Source organism: Pinus tabuliformis, chromosome 7 (assembly GCF_031772625.1).
Source record: "Pinus tabuliformis cultivar Carrire ecotype Pingquan chromosome 7, CPIR1, whole genome shotgun sequence".
NCBI classification, from domain to species: domain Eukaryota; kingdom Viridiplantae; phylum Streptophyta; class Pinopsida; order Pinales; family Pinaceae; genus Pinus; species Pinus tabuliformis.
Genome location: NC_142293.1, coordinates 1,479,673,503 through 1,479,691,650, shown reverse-complemented (window position 1 = coordinate 1,479,691,650; position 18,148 = coordinate 1,479,673,503). Strand labels below are relative to the sequence as shown.

The 18,148-nt window shown below is 32.7% G+C and overlaps 1 protein-coding gene across 2 annotated transcripts; it reads right to left on the bottom strand.

Annotated features, from left to right (window-relative positions):
- Positions 1 to 5,390: 5,390 nt before the first annotated feature.
- LOC149253425 (uncharacterized) lies at positions 5,391 to 10,758 on the bottom strand. 2 transcript variants are annotated; one of them, XM_089459914.1, is made up of 6 exons: positions 10,276 to 10,757; positions 9,830 to 9,872; positions 6,844 to 6,870; positions 6,645 to 6,743; positions 5,712 to 5,920; positions 5,391 to 5,481 (listed from the first exon to the last, which is right to left on the bottom strand). In XM_089459914.1, the coding sequence occupies exons 1-6, from the start codon at positions 10,488 to 10,490 to the stop codon at positions 5,466 to 5,468; spliced, it is 609 nt and encodes a 202-aa protein (XP_089316040.1). In that variant the 5' UTR covers positions 10,491 to 10,757; the 3' UTR covers positions 5,391 to 5,465. The 2 variants fall into 2 exon arrangements, with proteins under 2 accessions (XP_089316040.1, XP_089316041.1); XM_089459915.1 differs by lacking the exon at positions 6,844 to 6,870 and having other exon boundaries at positions 10,276 to 10,758.
- Positions 10,759 to 18,148: the final 7,390 nt, after the last annotated feature.

The following is an 18,148-nucleotide window of genomic DNA, read 5'->3' as shown; positions in this document are numbered from 1 at the left end:
AACACATTCAATTTGAAATCAATCCAAATATTGATGATGATCAAGATGAACATGGTTCAGATGTAGGTCATGAACAAGTTTCAGATGTAGATCATGAACATGATTCAGATACTGATCATGAAGAAGTTCCTACAAACAATAATCAGCCAATTGTGGAAGTACCAGAAACATCTTTAAGGAGGTCCACGAGAATTAAGCGTCCTCCTAGAAGGTATGATGATTATGTTACTTCAGTTGCTTTAACCGCTAACGATGATGAACCTTTGTGCTATCAGGAAGCTGTAGAAGGTTCTAAAAGTGAAAAGTGGAAAGAAGCTATGAAGGACGAGATGATGGCATTACACAAGAATGACACATGGGATCTGGTAGAACTTCCTAGAGATAAGAAAACTGTGGGATGTAAATGGGTGTACAAATTGAAAAGGGGTTTTGATGGTTCAAAGGACAGGTACAAAGCAAGGCTGGTCGCAAAAGGTTTTTCTCAAAAAGCAGGCATTGATTTTCATGAGATATTTTCACCAGTTGTAAAAATTGTTTCAATTCGAATTGTATTAGCATTAGTGGCTTTGCTTGATTTAGAATTACAGCAACTAGATGTTAAAACTGCTTTTTTACATGGATATTTAGATGAGGAAATTTACATGGAACAACCGGAAGGGTTTGTTCAAGATTGCAACAAGAAATTTGTTTGCAGGCTCAAGAAATCATTGTATGGTCTGAAGCAATCACCTCGACAATGGTACAGGAAGTTTGATTCTTTCATGTTGAGTCAAAATTATATAAGAAGTGAATATGATCATTGTGTTTACTTTAAGAAATTAAGTAATGGCATGTTCATTATCTTAGTGTTGTATGTTGACGATATGCTTTTAGCAAGCAAAAGCATAACAGAGATCAACAGGTTAAAGGCTCAGATGGCTAGGACATTTGATATGAAAGATCTAGGAGCAGCAAGACAAGTTTTGGGCATGGTAAGCTGTGGTTATCACAACATAAGTATATTGAGAAAATACTCTTGAGGTTTGGTATGAATAATGTGAAGCCTATTTCAGTCCCTTTAGCTTCCCATTTTAAGCTTTCTTCAAGTTTATGTCTTAGTACAAATTAAGAAAAGAAATATATGTCTCGAATTCCATATTCCAATGTAGTAGGTTGTTTAATGTATGCGATGGTTTGTACTCGACCAGATATTTCACATGCAGTTGGGGTTGTCAGCAGGTATATGGAAAATCCAGGAAAATAACACTAGTCAGCAGTGAAATGGGTGCTTCGGTATTTGAGAGGCACAAGTGATTATTGTATCACTTATAACAGAAGTAGTGAATTTGTTTGCGGTTATGTTGATTCCGATTTTGCAGGTGATTTGGATAAGAGAAGGTCAACTTCAAGATATGTCTTTACTCTTGCAGGTGGAGCTATTAGCTGGATGTCAAAGCTACATAATATTGTTGCTTTATCCACTACTGAAGCAGAATACATAGTTGCTTCACATGCTTGCAAAGAAGCGGTTTGGTTGAAAGGTTTGATTGGTGAGTTTGGTAGGTTGCACGACAACATCAAGTTATTTTGCGACAGTCAAAGTGCAATTCATTTGGCTAAGAATCCAACCTATCATAGTAAATCAAAGCATATACCTCTCAAGTACCATTTTGTAAGATAGGTTATCATTGAAAGGGGTGTTTCTGTTGAAAAGGTGCATATAAAGGAAAACTGTGCAGACATGTTCACGAAACCAGTTTTGTTAGAGAAGCTACGTTGGTGTTTGGCTTCTCTTGGCTTGCAGAAAAGATAAAAATAATAAATGAATAGGGCATCAGGCTAATTGTTGTCAAGGTCGAGATTGTTGAGATTTTCTGTTTTATTAAATTTTGGAAAAATCTCATGTATGTGACAACAATAGGATTAGTTGCTATATTAGCTCCAGTATTTTTTGAGGAGGAGTTAATGCATCCTATATTTGTTGTGAGGGAATTTATGATTCAGTTTTATGCTCCAACTATATAGAAATGTAATCCTGTAGAGGATTGTAAGTGTGTGTGTAAAGTGTGTAGAGAAAATAGGGAGAGCTAAGAGTATGTGTGAAGAATTAGAATTGTTGTAATCTTTTTTTGAATAATAAGATTGCTGATGCCTCTGTTCTGGTGGACGTAGCTCACATTGGTTGGGTGAACCGCGCTAAATCTCTGTGTTATGGTTTTGTGAGGTTTTTTGTATGTGCTGTGTATGTTTATATTTATTTCAGCTGCGCTTTGTTTAGTCTAACATTACTCAAAATAGTTTATTTAAATCCCTGTTGAAATAGTTTTGAAAGGTATAAGGTTTAAACATTTTACTTACACTTTTGTTTACGTATAATTACTTTATCTCTTTTTAAAGTTTATATGAAATTATATTACGTCATATACATCGAAATATTTTATTTATGACTAAGAGTGAGTGAAATATTTTTATCACATTGGGTTGTAATATCAACAACAAATTGAGCGATCAAAGTGAAGTTAGAATTAGTAATGTTTTATAATGCTTTTAATTAAAACTAACGAAACATGCATATTCATTTTTGTATTTTAGATAACCAACATTGATTTTCTATTTAGAAAATAATTTATTTTTATTTTAAAAAGGGCACGTACCAACTCCACATACATTGAGCATTGATGGAATCATATATCACCCCATGTTCGATTGTAAAATGCACCTCTCAGCGCAATGAAATCAAGTAGGGATATCATGCTAAATATCTAGATTATCTATGTATGTGTGAGGTTTGTGTTAGTTATATCTCAACTTTATATCAAGTATAAAATAATTACAAATCTCTTTCATATTGAATAACATATTCTTTAAAATATTATAATTATAATTTTTCTTTCAATTTCAATTGTTTTATATATAAAAATTTTAAATTTCATATATATGAAATGATCTTAATTAAATTATTTTTTTGTTATTAATATTTTTTAAATGATATGGAACAATTCCACGTTAAATATAAAATAAATTACACTTCTTCCTTACATTGAGTAACACATTAGAGAAATCTAATATTTAAATATTAAACATTTTACTTATGAATTATATTGAAACAATTTTTGTATTCATAGTTTTATTTTAAAATAAGGAATTACACATTTCTTTTATATTGAAAAATAAAAGTCACCTATTAATTTGATAAGAAATCTTTTACTCTCAATTAATTTTATTTTTCTAGATAAATTTGATATAAAATTATTTTAATTAAAGTGAATGTTAAATCATTTTATTTATGCCCTTATTTGAAATAATGTTTTTTGCTATTAATATACATATATATATTTTTAAAATACCAACTGTGGATTCCATGTTTAACAATGATTTTTTATGACTTACCACTACAACACCAAGGGTATATCTATCTAATATATTATAAATTTATGACTTACCAACAACCAAATATACCAGGAATTCACTGCTTACTAAGAGATATACCAAGAGTTTATGATTTGAAGCTAGGTGGAGGGGATAACGTCCCATTATGCCAACCACTCAGTTTTCCCATGAAGAGAGTAAAAAAAGTAATACAAATCTCTCTAAGATTAAGCAAGAGGACATTTCTATATATATGTTTTCACTAAATAGAATTACATGGTATAACTATTTGTTTTTCTAATTACCATACATATATATATATGTTGTATGTATATGGATATATGATATTTAAATGCTTTATTTATTTTATATATTGAAATAATTTTAATATTATTATTAATTTTTTCAATGTATAAAGTACATTTTAAGGATAATAATTTTTTTATTTTCCATTATTTTTTTATCAAAATATACGACTTACATTGAAATATTTTGCTTATGGTCATTATTGAAATAATTCCCCTCCTATTATTATTTTTAAATGTTGTGTACATACCTTGAATGGATGTTGGCATGGTATCTCTACTTTCTAAGCATATGTGTGGGATATATGTTAAACAAGTGCTGCATGCAGCCGGTAGTCCCTGCCGTAAGCTGATGACCCACCCCATTTATTAACCCAAGGAAACAAACTGCATTTTGTGTTTGTTGCTGCTCAAATTAGCACCCTTACGAATTTCCTGACCATGGTGACGCAGGGTAATATGATTTGCCTTTCATTTTAGGTCAATTCCTTGAAAGCATGGAGGTTGCCGCTGTCTATGGAAGCAAACCTGTCAAATAGACCAATGCCCAATAAGTGATAAGATGCCTTAAGAGCATTTAAACCAAACCTTGTTGCTGTCCACAGATAGCAGATCTAATTTATGATAAAAATATGCAGGAAACGCAGGTTTGGAGAAAGGAAAAGTACCAATCGTTACGAGTCTTCTCCTAAATCCTATCTACTACTTTCGTTCTTTTACTCTGTATCACTCTTTGTTAATGTGTTCTGGATTCTGAAGGCTGATTGCCATTTTTACGGCAGTGATTTCTCGCAAGATAGTCTGTGGAGCGGCCCTTTTGGGTATTTCGGCAGTTCGTTTCGAAAAGACGGTATGCTGAGCCTCTATGGCTCTTCGTTGAATTATTCGAATAATGGAGTGCAGCAGGACTATAAGGCTTTGAAGACATCACCCACTTGTGCTGTCTCATGGAAATTGATTTCGCAAAATTAAGTTAACCTTCTAGGAAAGAATTGGCCGACAAATTTAGCGTTTCGTTGGGTATTTTAGATGAGATATGAATTTCGCTAAAGTTCTTTCACTGAATTTAAATGGGGAAGCATTAGCCGGAAGAACTTATTTAGAATGTAGTAGCTAGGTGGAAGCGTTGATTTAGTTTTGATTCGCTCGGCGGTGGCTGCGTGTAAAATCGCGGAGTAGCCCGTGAACGAGGCCCTGTGCACGCCGATAAAGTGAAAATACGCATCGCCTCTGATACTTACACGCAAAGGCCTCCATCCTACAATCAAGCTTAGCAATTAAACTTAAAAAGTTGCCTTCAGTATAGGACGAGTGCCAGAAATAGCGGCAATGTTTAAATTCGCTAAGCTTTTGAAAAAAAGGTCCAAAATATATTTAAAGATCTGAGACAGTAAGATGCAGTCTGCAAACTAATGTACATCAACGGACATGAATAGTTATTCGTATGTTCAGCCCAGCTTAAAGCTGCGGAAAATTATCAATTTTTTTTTTTTCCTAGTATTATCACTCCACCTTAAATCAGGATAAAATATTTGCTATTATTATCACTCCAATTTAAAGTTGCAGCTCTTATCATCGGTCCAAGCTAAAATCGCAGAAATTGTTCAAATCTGAGGGAAAAAAAAGCATGTCTTTGCGAAGTAAACTATGAAAATAAAAGCATGTCTTTGCGAAGTAAACTATGAAAATAAAGAAAATGCAACAACTACCTGGAAATTTAGATGATCGGAAGATAAGTCGAGCATTGTCCCTCAGCAGTACCTCGAAGTATTGCTGTACATAAAAATGACTTCCTTAACGTTGCAGGTATTATCACTCCACCTTAAAGCTGCACACAATAAAATATTTACTGTTATTACCATTCCACCGTAAAGCTGCCGAAAATATTTACTATTATTATAGCTCCGCCTTAAAGCTATATTGCTCGTATCATCGCTTCAAGCTAGAATCTCAGAACCTATAAAATGACTTTTTCAAGTTGTGGAACCATTATAAAATTCGAGGGGATTTGATAAAAAAAAGGAGTCCAAAGACCAGGGAGGCGATTCTGGCATTTACATGTAGTATAGGTTTCTTCCAACCGATCTGTCATGAGCCGGTGAAAAAGTGGGAATAGGTAAACTAGATGCAGGAGTCCCATTAGATAATTTCTTGAAATTATCTGCGTCATTTTTCTTGCCTAGCTCCTCAGAATAGTCTTTACTCTCTGGTACGTTCACGGGCTTTGTGTGGTTTGACCGATCCTTGCTTCCAGAGAGCTGCTTTTTCTGGAACAATAAGACAAATTTACATTGTTGTATATCCATTAAAGTAGCAACAATAATATAACTTTACATTATTATATATGAGCTAAAGTAAGTTCAAGGTTTGTTTTTGATATCTTTGTTGATGATGAATTTGATTCTCATTAACTTTACATTATTATATATGAGTTAAAGTAAGTTCAAGAGTTTGGTCTAATAGTCTAAAGAAATAGATTATAACAAAAAAATGATATGGTTGTTGATGATGAATTAGACTCTCTTTGATTTCCTTAAAATAAATCTTTTTAAAAAAATGTTACTAATATGGTTGTTGATGATGAATTAGGCTCTCTTTGATTTCCTTAAAATAGACCCCTTAATTAGATTAGTAGATAGCCATCCACAAAATATGGAAAGCACTCAGATTTCCGAACTTTCATTTCAAACAAACCCCTTAATTAGATAAAGTAGATGACTATCCACAAAATATGGAAAGCACTCAGATTTCCCTACTTTCATTTCAAACAAACCCCTTCATTAGATAAAGTAGATGACCATCCACAAAATATGGAAAGTACTCAGATTTCCCATCAGATTTCAAGAAAAAGAAATATTATATATATCCATTAAAGTTACTTTATACGGTTCTATATCCATTAAAAATTATATCAGATTGCAATGGAAAGATAACTCTGATAGGATATGCAAGAAGATTACTGTTATGTCAAATTCATATCAACCATCATACCTCGGGAGAGGATTTCGCTTTCCTTGTCTTCCGCCACGTGCGGATGTGGCCATAATATAAAGTTTGCCAAACTAGGACCACTGTGGTAATTGTATATACCTGCACAGATTAAAATAAACAGGGAATCTTGATAAATAAAACAAGAATATGACAATACATATAGAAATCAAAAGAGTGTATACAATCAAATTGTATTTACCAGTGCGGTATAGAACTGTGTTGGGAGCTGCATAAAAAATCAGAATGGAACTGTTAGCAAAGTAAAGATAAGATCATACACGTAATATATTCGTACTAATTGCATAGTTCACTGATAAATATTATAGAAATACAAACACAACATTAAACAAAAAAGGATTGAGAAGCAAGCCTACACGTACTCTTAGGCAGTTGCGTTCCAGCCAAACATTATAATAGAGAAAGAATCTTGAATGTAGATACGTTATAATACACGCAGGAATGTTGGATTTGAAAGTGGGTGTTTATTTTTGTCGTTGAGAATTAAAATCCTGGCGGTGCAGGCGATTCGCCCTATGGCAACAGAGCACTAGGGCACAAGGTGTCGTTAAAGCTGTGGGTCACTCTGCACGCTGAAGTTATCATGCGCGCGCTAGAGCGCACTGGTCGTGATGATTTTTACACAGACTACGAAACTTTAAATCTTCTTTATTGATATTGGAACCTGGTACACTTGCGGATAACGATAACATGAAAGAGGGCGACAAATTTGGTTTATTTACGTTTTTTCTTACCTCTAACTGAGGTCATTAGGATAACCAGGATTCTCAAAAGTGGAGCCCTTCTAAACTATAACAGTGTCATATTTAACAGTGCTAAATCAGACAACTCAAGGAGACCACTTCCTGATTGAGTGGGAATAAGTTAATCTTTTATCGAATAGAACTATTTTATGGTTAGAAAATTGTTTGAATTTGGAAAATGTAAATATGGCAAGATGAAATTTCAATCATCGATGAAATTAAATATGTATGGATGAAATTTATGGTTTTAAATTTAAGAGGATTTAGTTGGTTTATATTTAATAGTTAGATTAGCAATGAGGATGGTTATTATCAGTGGTTATTAGTTGTTAAAAGTTATAATTAATTTTTGTTAGAAATCACAGTTAATTTATCATTATTATTAAAAAAAAATCATGTCGTTTGAAAAAGAAAATCAAATCACTTAGAATTATTTATTTAAGTTTAGTTCATATTAAAATTAGAATTATTTATTTAAGTGTGGTTCATATTAGAATTATTAAAGTGTGGTTCATATTACATTCATTCATGGTGATGGTCTAAAATTAAGCAAACTAGACAAGATTTCACTCTTGCCACATCCCTCTCTATATTGTGGGGGCATTAACTTGTTAATATATTTTCTTATATTCAATGAAAATCAACTGTTCGACCATTAACTGTTAATCTATTTTCTTATATTCAATGAAAATCAATTGTTCAAGTTAATTAATCTATTTTCTTATATTCGATGAAATTCAACTCTTAACCATCTGCAACCATATCACAAAGATCAACTCTTACACTGTCTACAACCATATGACTAAGATCAACTCTTAACCATATGCACTCTTAATAGACGGCTAACCTATTAATCCATTTCTTTATATCTATTTTCTTATATTCAATGAAAATGAACTGTTCAAGTTAATTAATTTGTATGACTAAGATAACTCTTAACCATATGCACTCTTAATAAACTGCTAACCTATTAATCCATTTCTTTATATCTATTTTCTTATATTCAATGAAAATCAACTGTTCAAGTTAATTAATCTATTTTCTTATATTCGATGAAAATCAACTCTTAACCATCTGCAACCATATGACAAAGATCAACTCTTACACTGTCTACAACCATATGACTAAGATGATCAACTCTTACACTGTCTACAACCATATGACTAAGATCAACTCTTAACCATATGCACTCTTAATAGACGGGATCAACTCTTACACTGTCTACAACCATATGACTAAGATCAACTCTTAACCATATGCACTCTTAATAGACGGCTAACCTATTAATCGATTTCTTTATATCTATTTTCTTATATTCAATGAAAATCAACTGTTCAAGTTAATTAATCTATTTTCTTATATTCGATGAAAATCAACTCTTAACCATCTGCAACCATATGACAAAGATCAACTCTTACACTGTCTACAACCATATGACTAAGATCAACTCTTAACCATATGCACTCTTAATAGACGGCTAACCTATTAATCCATTTCTTTATATCTAAAAGTGATCACCCTTAACACATGGATCTTGGACAATCTCATGTTAATCTATTTCCTTCATTCTAAAAACATGAACTCTTAACCAACTAAAAAAATCTTTGTTCATTAACTTGTTAATCAGGAAAATGAACCTTGCACAAGTCACCTGCTAACCTATTTCCCGGCAACATATTTCCTTACACGGAAAGAAGAGTAACTCAAAAAGTTAACCCTTATTCCATGACCTAATACTTAATCATGTAACGAACGCAATTGAAATGGACAATTTACTATTAAGAAGAAAACCCTATCACTGATGAACAGAAGCTATCAGAAGCATTTATAAAGATCCAGTGTGTGTAAGTATCTGTCTTGACAAAAAAAAAAGAGAAGTAAAGGCTGCACATTCATTATAAACTCTACTCAGCAAAGGGCTTCTGTGAGCAAGACGAATTCGTCAGGAGGAATTTATGAGTTAGACTGTGATTCCGCATTAAGGGTAGAACATATTTCAATATTTTAGATGACATTTATGTTTGAGTGGCCCCAACAATTCCGTACAAAGTGTAGAACATATTTCGATGTTAGAAATGACTGACATATATATATATATATATATATATATATATATATATATATATATATATATATATATATATATATATATATATATATATATGAGTGGCTCCCAGCAAATCGGACGATGAGGCTCCCGAGCACTAAGCTTATTCTTAACATCTCAAGCTCATTAAACCGATAATTAAGCTTAGTTAACTTCGTATTCAGAGACTACGACATTTTTTCAAGTCTATTTGAGAGAAAAACCTTCGACAACTGCAATCTATTCGGAATAGAATAGTGTTATTTTGATATTCCAGATTTTAATCACTGATTTTGTTCTATAGTAGTAAGAGACGACCGGATTCAAAAACTACTTACAGTTGCTGGCTCCAGCAAACACCCAATAAGATTGAAAACATCCCTGCAACATTTATAGCATCTCTTAGATCATGAAGAACATATTGAAAATGTAAATAAAGTTCTTAGCATGCTAACATAGATAGTTTATCCTCATTCACTATCCTGCAGATATTCGGTGCCTGACCTTAATTACTATAATAAAAAGGAACAAATACAATGACAACAGCTCTTAGATTGATGGCACATATCTCAGAACATGTTTGAGAAATTAGAACTAAACACAAATCTAAGAACATACTTGAACAAGTAAACAATGTTCTCCAACATGTTAACATCTTGAAAAATCAAACAAAATGACATAACCAAAAGAAAAGCAGTAGACATCTATGAAGAAAAAATTCTGTGAGAACCTCTTCACCCAAAACTTCAAAAGCACCAGTTGAAAAGCTCAAAAGCCTGCTTACCCGGCAACCCATGTCATGAGAAACGCAAGCGAGACTCCCTCTGTAGATCCATTCTTGAAGTTGGTAAAAATCTGTGGAATCTCAGCAACAGCCCAGCTGAAAACACTGATCAACCCAAAACCCAGAGAAACATAATCCCTCACTCCTCTCACAGAGTCATTGCGATAACTCTCAAACAACCATATGCATCCTTCTCCGAAAACACAATGCGCCATGCTCGACACTCTCTGCTCCTGCTGCTCGACACCCTCTGCTCCTCTGCTCGGCAAACTAGCTGGTGGTTACGGGTGAGCTACGAGCAAGCTTGATACCACTCCTTCAGACCCTTCCGACTCCACAGCAAAAGCATGCAGAACATCTGTTGTTTTCTGCGGTGGCAGGTGGCTTTGCGGTGCCAACCAAACATGGCAGATGGCACGTCCCTGGAACCAGTAACCCGGCATCCACCGTACTTTGGATAACATCATATTGCGCCAATATTTTTGCATCGGACAACGTGAAGGCTGCAATAAGACCCCAATTGTTTTCCAAAACCAAAACTTTGCTTAAAATTTTGTTGAATAAAATTCCAAGCATTAAACTTAGGTTAACCTGCAAAAACAGTGAAAAAAAAACAGTCAAACTATAAACTAATAGTTGGTCAGCGATCGAGCGATCGCTAATAGTCCCAGGCAGGGACTAATAAGTTCCCCTAGAAAAATTACAAGTATTGAAGATGTGATTTTTCTACTTCCCCTCCCCAGCATACATGTCGGAGATATGTTGAATAAGTTTCCCTAGAAAATTATAGGTATGGAATATGAAGTAGCACTATTTTATGGTTATGTGTTTTGAATTGATGATTGTTTTTTGATTTTCTACTAAAATTTTATTGATGTTAAATGAGTTTTTTAATTTTTTTAATATAATTCATCTAATAAAATTTATTTGGCTTGATGTTTTGATATAAATATTTTCAGAGTTAGTAATAAATGTTCTTTTCAAAAAACTAATGGTTAAAGACATGTAATTCTTGGTAAAAGGTCATAAGTTCTAATGCAGAGATAAATAGATAAAGTGTGCACATGTTTCTCGGCAAACAAAATTATCTCATACACCAATTTAATATGTGACATGGCTATAACATTAAAAAAACAATAAATAATAATAATTAAACAAATCCATATTACATTTTACAATCCATCTATTTTTTAATGACTTTAGTTAATAATAATAATAATAATAATTTACAATCCATCTATTATTTAATAAATTTATTATCTATACTTAAATCTAAATTTAATAATAATAATAATAGATATTAGATATTAAATTTTACAGTCCATCCATCTATAATTTAATGAGTTTATCATAAATAGTTTATATTCCATTGTCTTACAAAGTCCAATTTCCTAAATTATTTGATCCGTTGGATCAAAAAAATAATTCACCCAAATTTATTGATGTATATGAATTTATTGTTGCCTCAAATTATATGGAATGTTGCATAATAAAACTGCAACCAAAGATTTCAAAAATTGGCATAGAGGGAGGATAACTCACTATGCAGAATGAATAGATTTAACTACTACAGTGCTTTCAAGCAGAACATTTTGGATGGATCTACAATCATCTTTCTTTCTTTATTACCGGTGGACTTATGCATTTAGTACTTAATACTCTTTTAAAATGGGAGTTAACTTTGAAAAAGTTGTTACACGATGAAACGCATGTAAATGTCATAATCTCTTAGTATAAGATATTCAAAGAAAAAGAATCTTCAACTTTTTGCATTACTTTTTTCCCTTTGAGAATTGAGTAAATGTACTTACATGGAAATTTTAGTATAGGAAAATATGAAAACTTGGGCATACATAAAGATGTAATGTTTTGCCTTAGAAAACCTCTCTATTCACCCACCTACACTACATATCTCCTTTCACTTTCTATTTTTCATGATGAATCTAATCTTATCAACATCTACAACTCTCTCAGTTATGAATTCCCCATATTATACCGTTGTTTCTTCCCTCCAACCATCACCTTCTACTACAATTGTCTCAACTACCCCATTCAATTACATGCCCTATTTTCTTTCTAACTAGACTAGGTGTTCCTCTTTGCAGATCTATTTTACTTGATATGAAAAATCAGGATCAATTGGTCTAGGTTATCCAATGAAAGAATGAAATGATGGAAAGGAAATGAAACACAACTTAATAGAAATATAATAGAAATCACAATAATATGATGAAAATCCAACTTCTATTAACAAATGAAATAACATAATACAGACATAAATTGGCTACAATAGTGATAGCTATATTTAAAGAGAGAGAGATGATGATTGTGCATATTCAAAAAATATATCACAAGAGGCTGAAAGAATGACCATTTATGATGAAGAAAGAACCCTAGACGTCCAAAACTCTAACCTTATAGTATGAAGTGTTAAAAGGTTTTTGGGCCCAAGTTGGTTAGTTGGTACATCAACTTATTGGGAGAACAAGTTTGCATACAATATATGTTTAGGGGACATAATAGCTCATTGGAAGAAGTATTTGAGGAATATAACTTTTACTTGGGGCCAACGAACACCATGACAACTTTTATCGCCCCCCCTAAATTGCCAAAAACATTCATGTAGGGCCTCAAAACAACCCATAAGTTTGGGATCCAAAAAAACATAAAATATGACTAGGAAGATAGAGAAGCATTGAGTAAGTGGCGGACATTCTATAACTTTCCTTGTGTCTGCATTAATTATATATGTCTATGATTAGAGTGGATGATCATCACCTTCCCAAAAGATATAAGGCTTCCAAGGTCGACATGCCTACATGATGTCATAGGTGGGGTATATTTAGACACTATCAAAAGATATTTTTATTATAATAGGCCATCCTATGTCCTTACTAAGTGAGTAGTACAATGATATCATATTCGAAGGCATTTATCTAAATCTAAAGTGGTTGTTGCAGGTTTGGCAAGGTGAGGAAAGGTGTAAGAAATAGGCAACATTTCATATTCAATAATGTTTCTATTATGAATCATACAATGAAAAATTTACTTTTCTCCACCATTAGTCACTTGACATAAGGTCCAAGTGATGTAAGAGAACCCTAACACAAACCTATGGTAGAAGTTAACAAGACTAAAGAAGCTATGGAGCTATGTTAGAGTCATTAGGGTTGGTCAATCCTCAATGACTTGGACCTTTGCTAGATCCAAATGAATCCCATGTTCATCCACAATTTATCCCAAATATTTAATTATCTTCATGTCAAATGAAAACTCTCTTAGATTGGATTACAACTTGTGTTTTTGCATGGTGCTCAATACCAGCTGAATGTGCTGCAAATGTTTTTCCAAACTTCTACTAAAGGTGAGGATGTAATCCAAATTAAAAACCACAAAATATTTTTTGAATAGTAACATTATAGCATCCATCATCCTCATGAATATTTTTAGAGAATTAGTCAAGCCAAAGGGCATGACTAAGCACTTAAAAAAGTTTTCTTTAGATTGCTCCATACATCAATTTGTTTAATTGGAACTTGGTCATTTCCCAAATCTAAATAAATCTTACTAAATAACTTGGAACCATCAAGTTGATCAAGAGGATCATCGAGCTAATGGATTGGGTATATATTATTGACAATGACTTTTTGCAATTCATTATAATTAATATGGAGTTTCCATTTCCCATCGTTCTTCTGCACCAAAAAAATTGGACTCCTACAAGTTGAGGAGCTTAGTTGAGTGTGGCCCTTTTATATGAGCTCATGAATCTGATATTTTATTTCCTCATTCTACAATAGAGAGAATCTATACATTGGTCCAGCAGGTAAATGAGAACCTAGATATCAATTCAATTGTGTGTTTGACATAGTAGTGTGGAGAAAATATATCTTTGTATCTCTACAATATTTTCCTCCTAATTTTGTTGTGTAGAGATTCCCCACGTTGAGGCTATGGTGGTCATAGTGACCTTCCTTTCACCTTCTAATGAAACCATGAAGAGGAAAAATTAACAATTTTATAGATTACCTTTTGAAACTATTTTCTTGGAATAAATGAAATTGTAATAGTTTGAACTACCTTCAGTATCATGTACAGTTGAACTCCTAGAGTAAGAATGACACCGCAAGGAGAATACTCATAAATAGCATGGTTATTTCACTTATAAGGTTTTCCTAAAATAACATTTCAAACATCATCCTTGAGAACATCACATAGTATTTGACCTTTCAATGGATTAATGTTGTAGGATAGACATCATAACTCACTAACACAAATGTCTCATTCTTGGCCCAACCAACTAATGTTGTATGCTTGGTAGTGTGCACTATCTAGATATTCAATATATTGATAACCTTGGTTGATATTAGGTTCTTCTAGTTTGCATTATCAATAATTAAATGTAGTCGGATGCCCTTCACCCACATCCTTGAATGGAAAAAGGTGCTCCCCCTCTTTAGGCTTCTCTAGCTCTTTTGGTTAGATCTGTATGGTTGCAATAGTAGTAATGGGTTCTATATCAATGAGTTACTTTCATTTATATTATTTTGAATTAGATTCAAAGCTATAGTTTGTTTATTTTTCTTTAGTCTCCGCCAAAAAATATTGTTTTGAGAAATTTCCATTAATGTTGTGCTAGGGAATTTTGTGGAAGTCACGCCACTTTCTAGTGTCCTTTTGAGATTTTCATCACCCTTCTTTGTTTGTGAGATGGGATATTTGTCTTGAGGTTGGATCTTCTCTCTCTATCACCTATTCTACAAGTTTTAACCATCTTTTCTAGGCTTCTGTTGCAGTGGGTTTGAAGAATAAAACTCCTTCTTATTCCTTTTCTTCAATTTATACTCAATTTTGAGAGCATATTGATAAGCGACTCCCAATGAGGAAATATCAAAGAAATAATTCTCCATTTGGATGTACGTATGTAGATCAAGATGGTACTTTAGAACTAGATGCCCCTTGAAATCTCTAATACCCAACTTGGAGTGTAAGGTATGGATAATATTGGTGTGCTTGGGCACGTTTAGTCTTTCTCTTAGGATAGGGTTGTCCATGTTGTGTATTGGTAACCATAGTTCATTACATGGTATAATTCCTCATTAAGTTAATCAAAAAGGGCTTCCCAAAAGGGTCCTTCCTTGAATATCATAGACCCATCTTCATTTTATCTCTCTTAGTAACCTTCCCACGAATCTTTGACAAGTGGAAGGGATTTTAGGAGTGCAATGTTGATCTTTTAATTGTTAGAAAAATTTTGTATAGACCAATAACTCTCTAATATATTTAACCATTTCTTCAAATCATCTTCATTTATTTCTGATTCAAATAAGGGGATATCAATCTTTGACTCTGCCTTGAAGGGTGTCACACCTCCAAAATTGCTATTAGTTGAAGGGGCCTCGACTATTGTGGGGAGTTGTCAAAGGGTCTGGGAAAAATTGTCCATAATCTCATTCATATGTCCTGCAAGTGATTCCTTAGGAAACAACTTTATAAGATCTCCTACTCTATCATTAATCTTTTCATTTTCCATGGGGAGTTTCTTGGTTTGGTGAGAGTAATTGTTCCAAAGTGAAGCTAGCTTGAGACCCAACTTTCTATACCTTAACCTTTTTGGTGACTTGCACTAGGAATTAACAAGGAGTAGAATTATTTAATTCCATTGATTCAAATTATACAATGAATGAAAGGAAATTTGACAAAGGAAATGAAAGACACAAACAAATAATGTAACAAAAAGAATAATAATATGGTGGAACCCAAAATTCTATCGATAAATCAAATAATAAAATATGAAAATAAACTCGCTAGAATGGTGGTAGTATCTATAAAGAGGGAGATATGGTGGCTACACATATTCACAAAATATATCATAATATATTGAAAGAATGTCATTTTAGCATAACAAAACAACTCGATAGGTTAAAACCCCTAACCATAGAATATGAAAAAATAAACATTTTGTGAGCTCCTAGGTGGTTAGGTGGTACATAAACTTCTCGAGGGAAGAAATTTTCCATACATCCATTGAGGGAAAATAATATATATTTGTAAAGAATTATTTGAGGACTAAAACTTTCAACTAGGCTAGGGAATTCCATGGTAACCCTTGTTCCCCAAAATTGCTAGAAGACATTGCTTAAGGCCTAAAAATAGACCCAAAAGTTTGGGACCCCAAAAACCGTAGATAACTTTCCAAGAATATAAGAATGTTTGAGATAGTGGAAGATGTTGGTAGCCATCAATGTCCGCTTTGGTCATTAATTTGCATGTATGGAATAATATATTATTAATTATAGAACCTACTAACTAATCCTTGAGAAACATAATGATATGATGTAAGAAATCACAAATACGTTCAAAAAAAATTGCAAAAGGAACAAGGGCTACAAAATTCCCTATTTGAAAGTAGGTATGTATTTTACTTACACATATATTATAGATGCATTTAATAATTCTCAAATAAGACTATCCCAAAAGTTTAAAACTTCCAAATGTCGACATCTATTAATGGTTTGAGCATAAAATGCTAGCAAACAAGATTTTTATGGTTGAAATGTTGAATAAACAAATTTAGAAGTTCATACATGAATGGGTAAGACACCAATAAGAATTATGGATCCACTTTTCAAAAATTTTATGGGACATAAAAACATCACACGACCCTACTCACCATCTCTATTCTTCTTGGGCTTAATCACAACTTGCATGTTTTTCTTTTCATTCATTAGCTAGTTAGTCTCAAACACCTAGCTATATCTATCCTCAGACAAATATTGAGATCATTATAAAGCTTATACATAGTTATATCAATAGGTAAATTCTACATGTCAAAGTCGTATTCTCTTAGTGAAAGCTCTCAAGACAAGGATTTTCATTATTTATATTCCTCCTTTCCCTTAGACCATTGCTTAGATCTATTTATCTAGAAATCATCACAGTAAAGATGGATATTTCCATCCATAAATATGTGAGAGAATTGATTATGAATATCATAGCTTTCTTAAAACATATATGAGGTATATCTAAGGAATATCACATATGGTGTAGTATACCTGATATTTGAATATAAAATGCCCCAAAAGTTATACAATAATAAGCTATAGAAGCTCCTTTATTAATATTAAAATTTGTAAGGTATGGTAATAGCCTACAATTGATTTTTTATGCAAGGAATTCATTCCTAGTCACTCACCTCTTTTAGGGGACAAAATCATAATGATCCAAGCTCCAAATATGATAAAATCAACATATTATTCATAAGGATGATTATTAATAACAAGGGAGCAATAATCATAACAACCTCCTAACTACTTAGGGAACCTTATTTAAAGAGTCCCCTTTACGTTTATTCAATATTGTTACTATGATGGGCCTTAAATAAAAATAAGAAGCATAATGGATCTAGTGCACCTACAATTGAATCACCTCCACTATCATTGCTCTATTATTAGCCCCCAACCCCTACCCCCTACCCCCCATCCCCCACCAACCCAAATACTAGGGAACCCATTAGAAAAGTGTATCACTTAATTATCATTATGATATATGGTACATATATCATCACTAATAGGAAGAGGATGATGGATCTAAGGGTTTCTTAGCAGATCATGACATAAAATAACATAAATTCTACAAAAAACTAAATGTAAAAAAGAAAAGAAAAAAAGAGATCATAACTCCTCAATCACAACTTGATATTGAATACCTTTTAGAAACATATGTTATTATATGACAAAAAAAAGTTAAGACATTTTTTTATCTAATGGATATGGTCTGGTTTAAAGCATGTGTCCCTATAGAACAATACGGAAAAATAAAATTCTCACAATTGTCACGAAAAAACATAAAAAAATTATCCATTAGCCATACA

Bases quoted from the DNA above. Each gene is read 5' to 3' on its own strand.
- LOC149253425 (XM_089459914.1), bottom strand. From the start codon at position 10,490: ATGGCGCATTGTGTTTTCGGAGAAGGATGCATATGGTTGTTTGAGAGT. The intron at 9,873-10,275 runs GTAAGCAGGCTT...TAAATGTTGCAG, and splicing joins CTCATGACATGGGTTGCCGG to GGATGTTTTCAATCTTATTG. The intron at 5,921-6,644 runs GTATGATGGTTG...TTATTGTTCCAG, and splicing joins AAGCGAAATCCTCTCCCGAG to AAAAAGCAGCTCTCTGGAAG.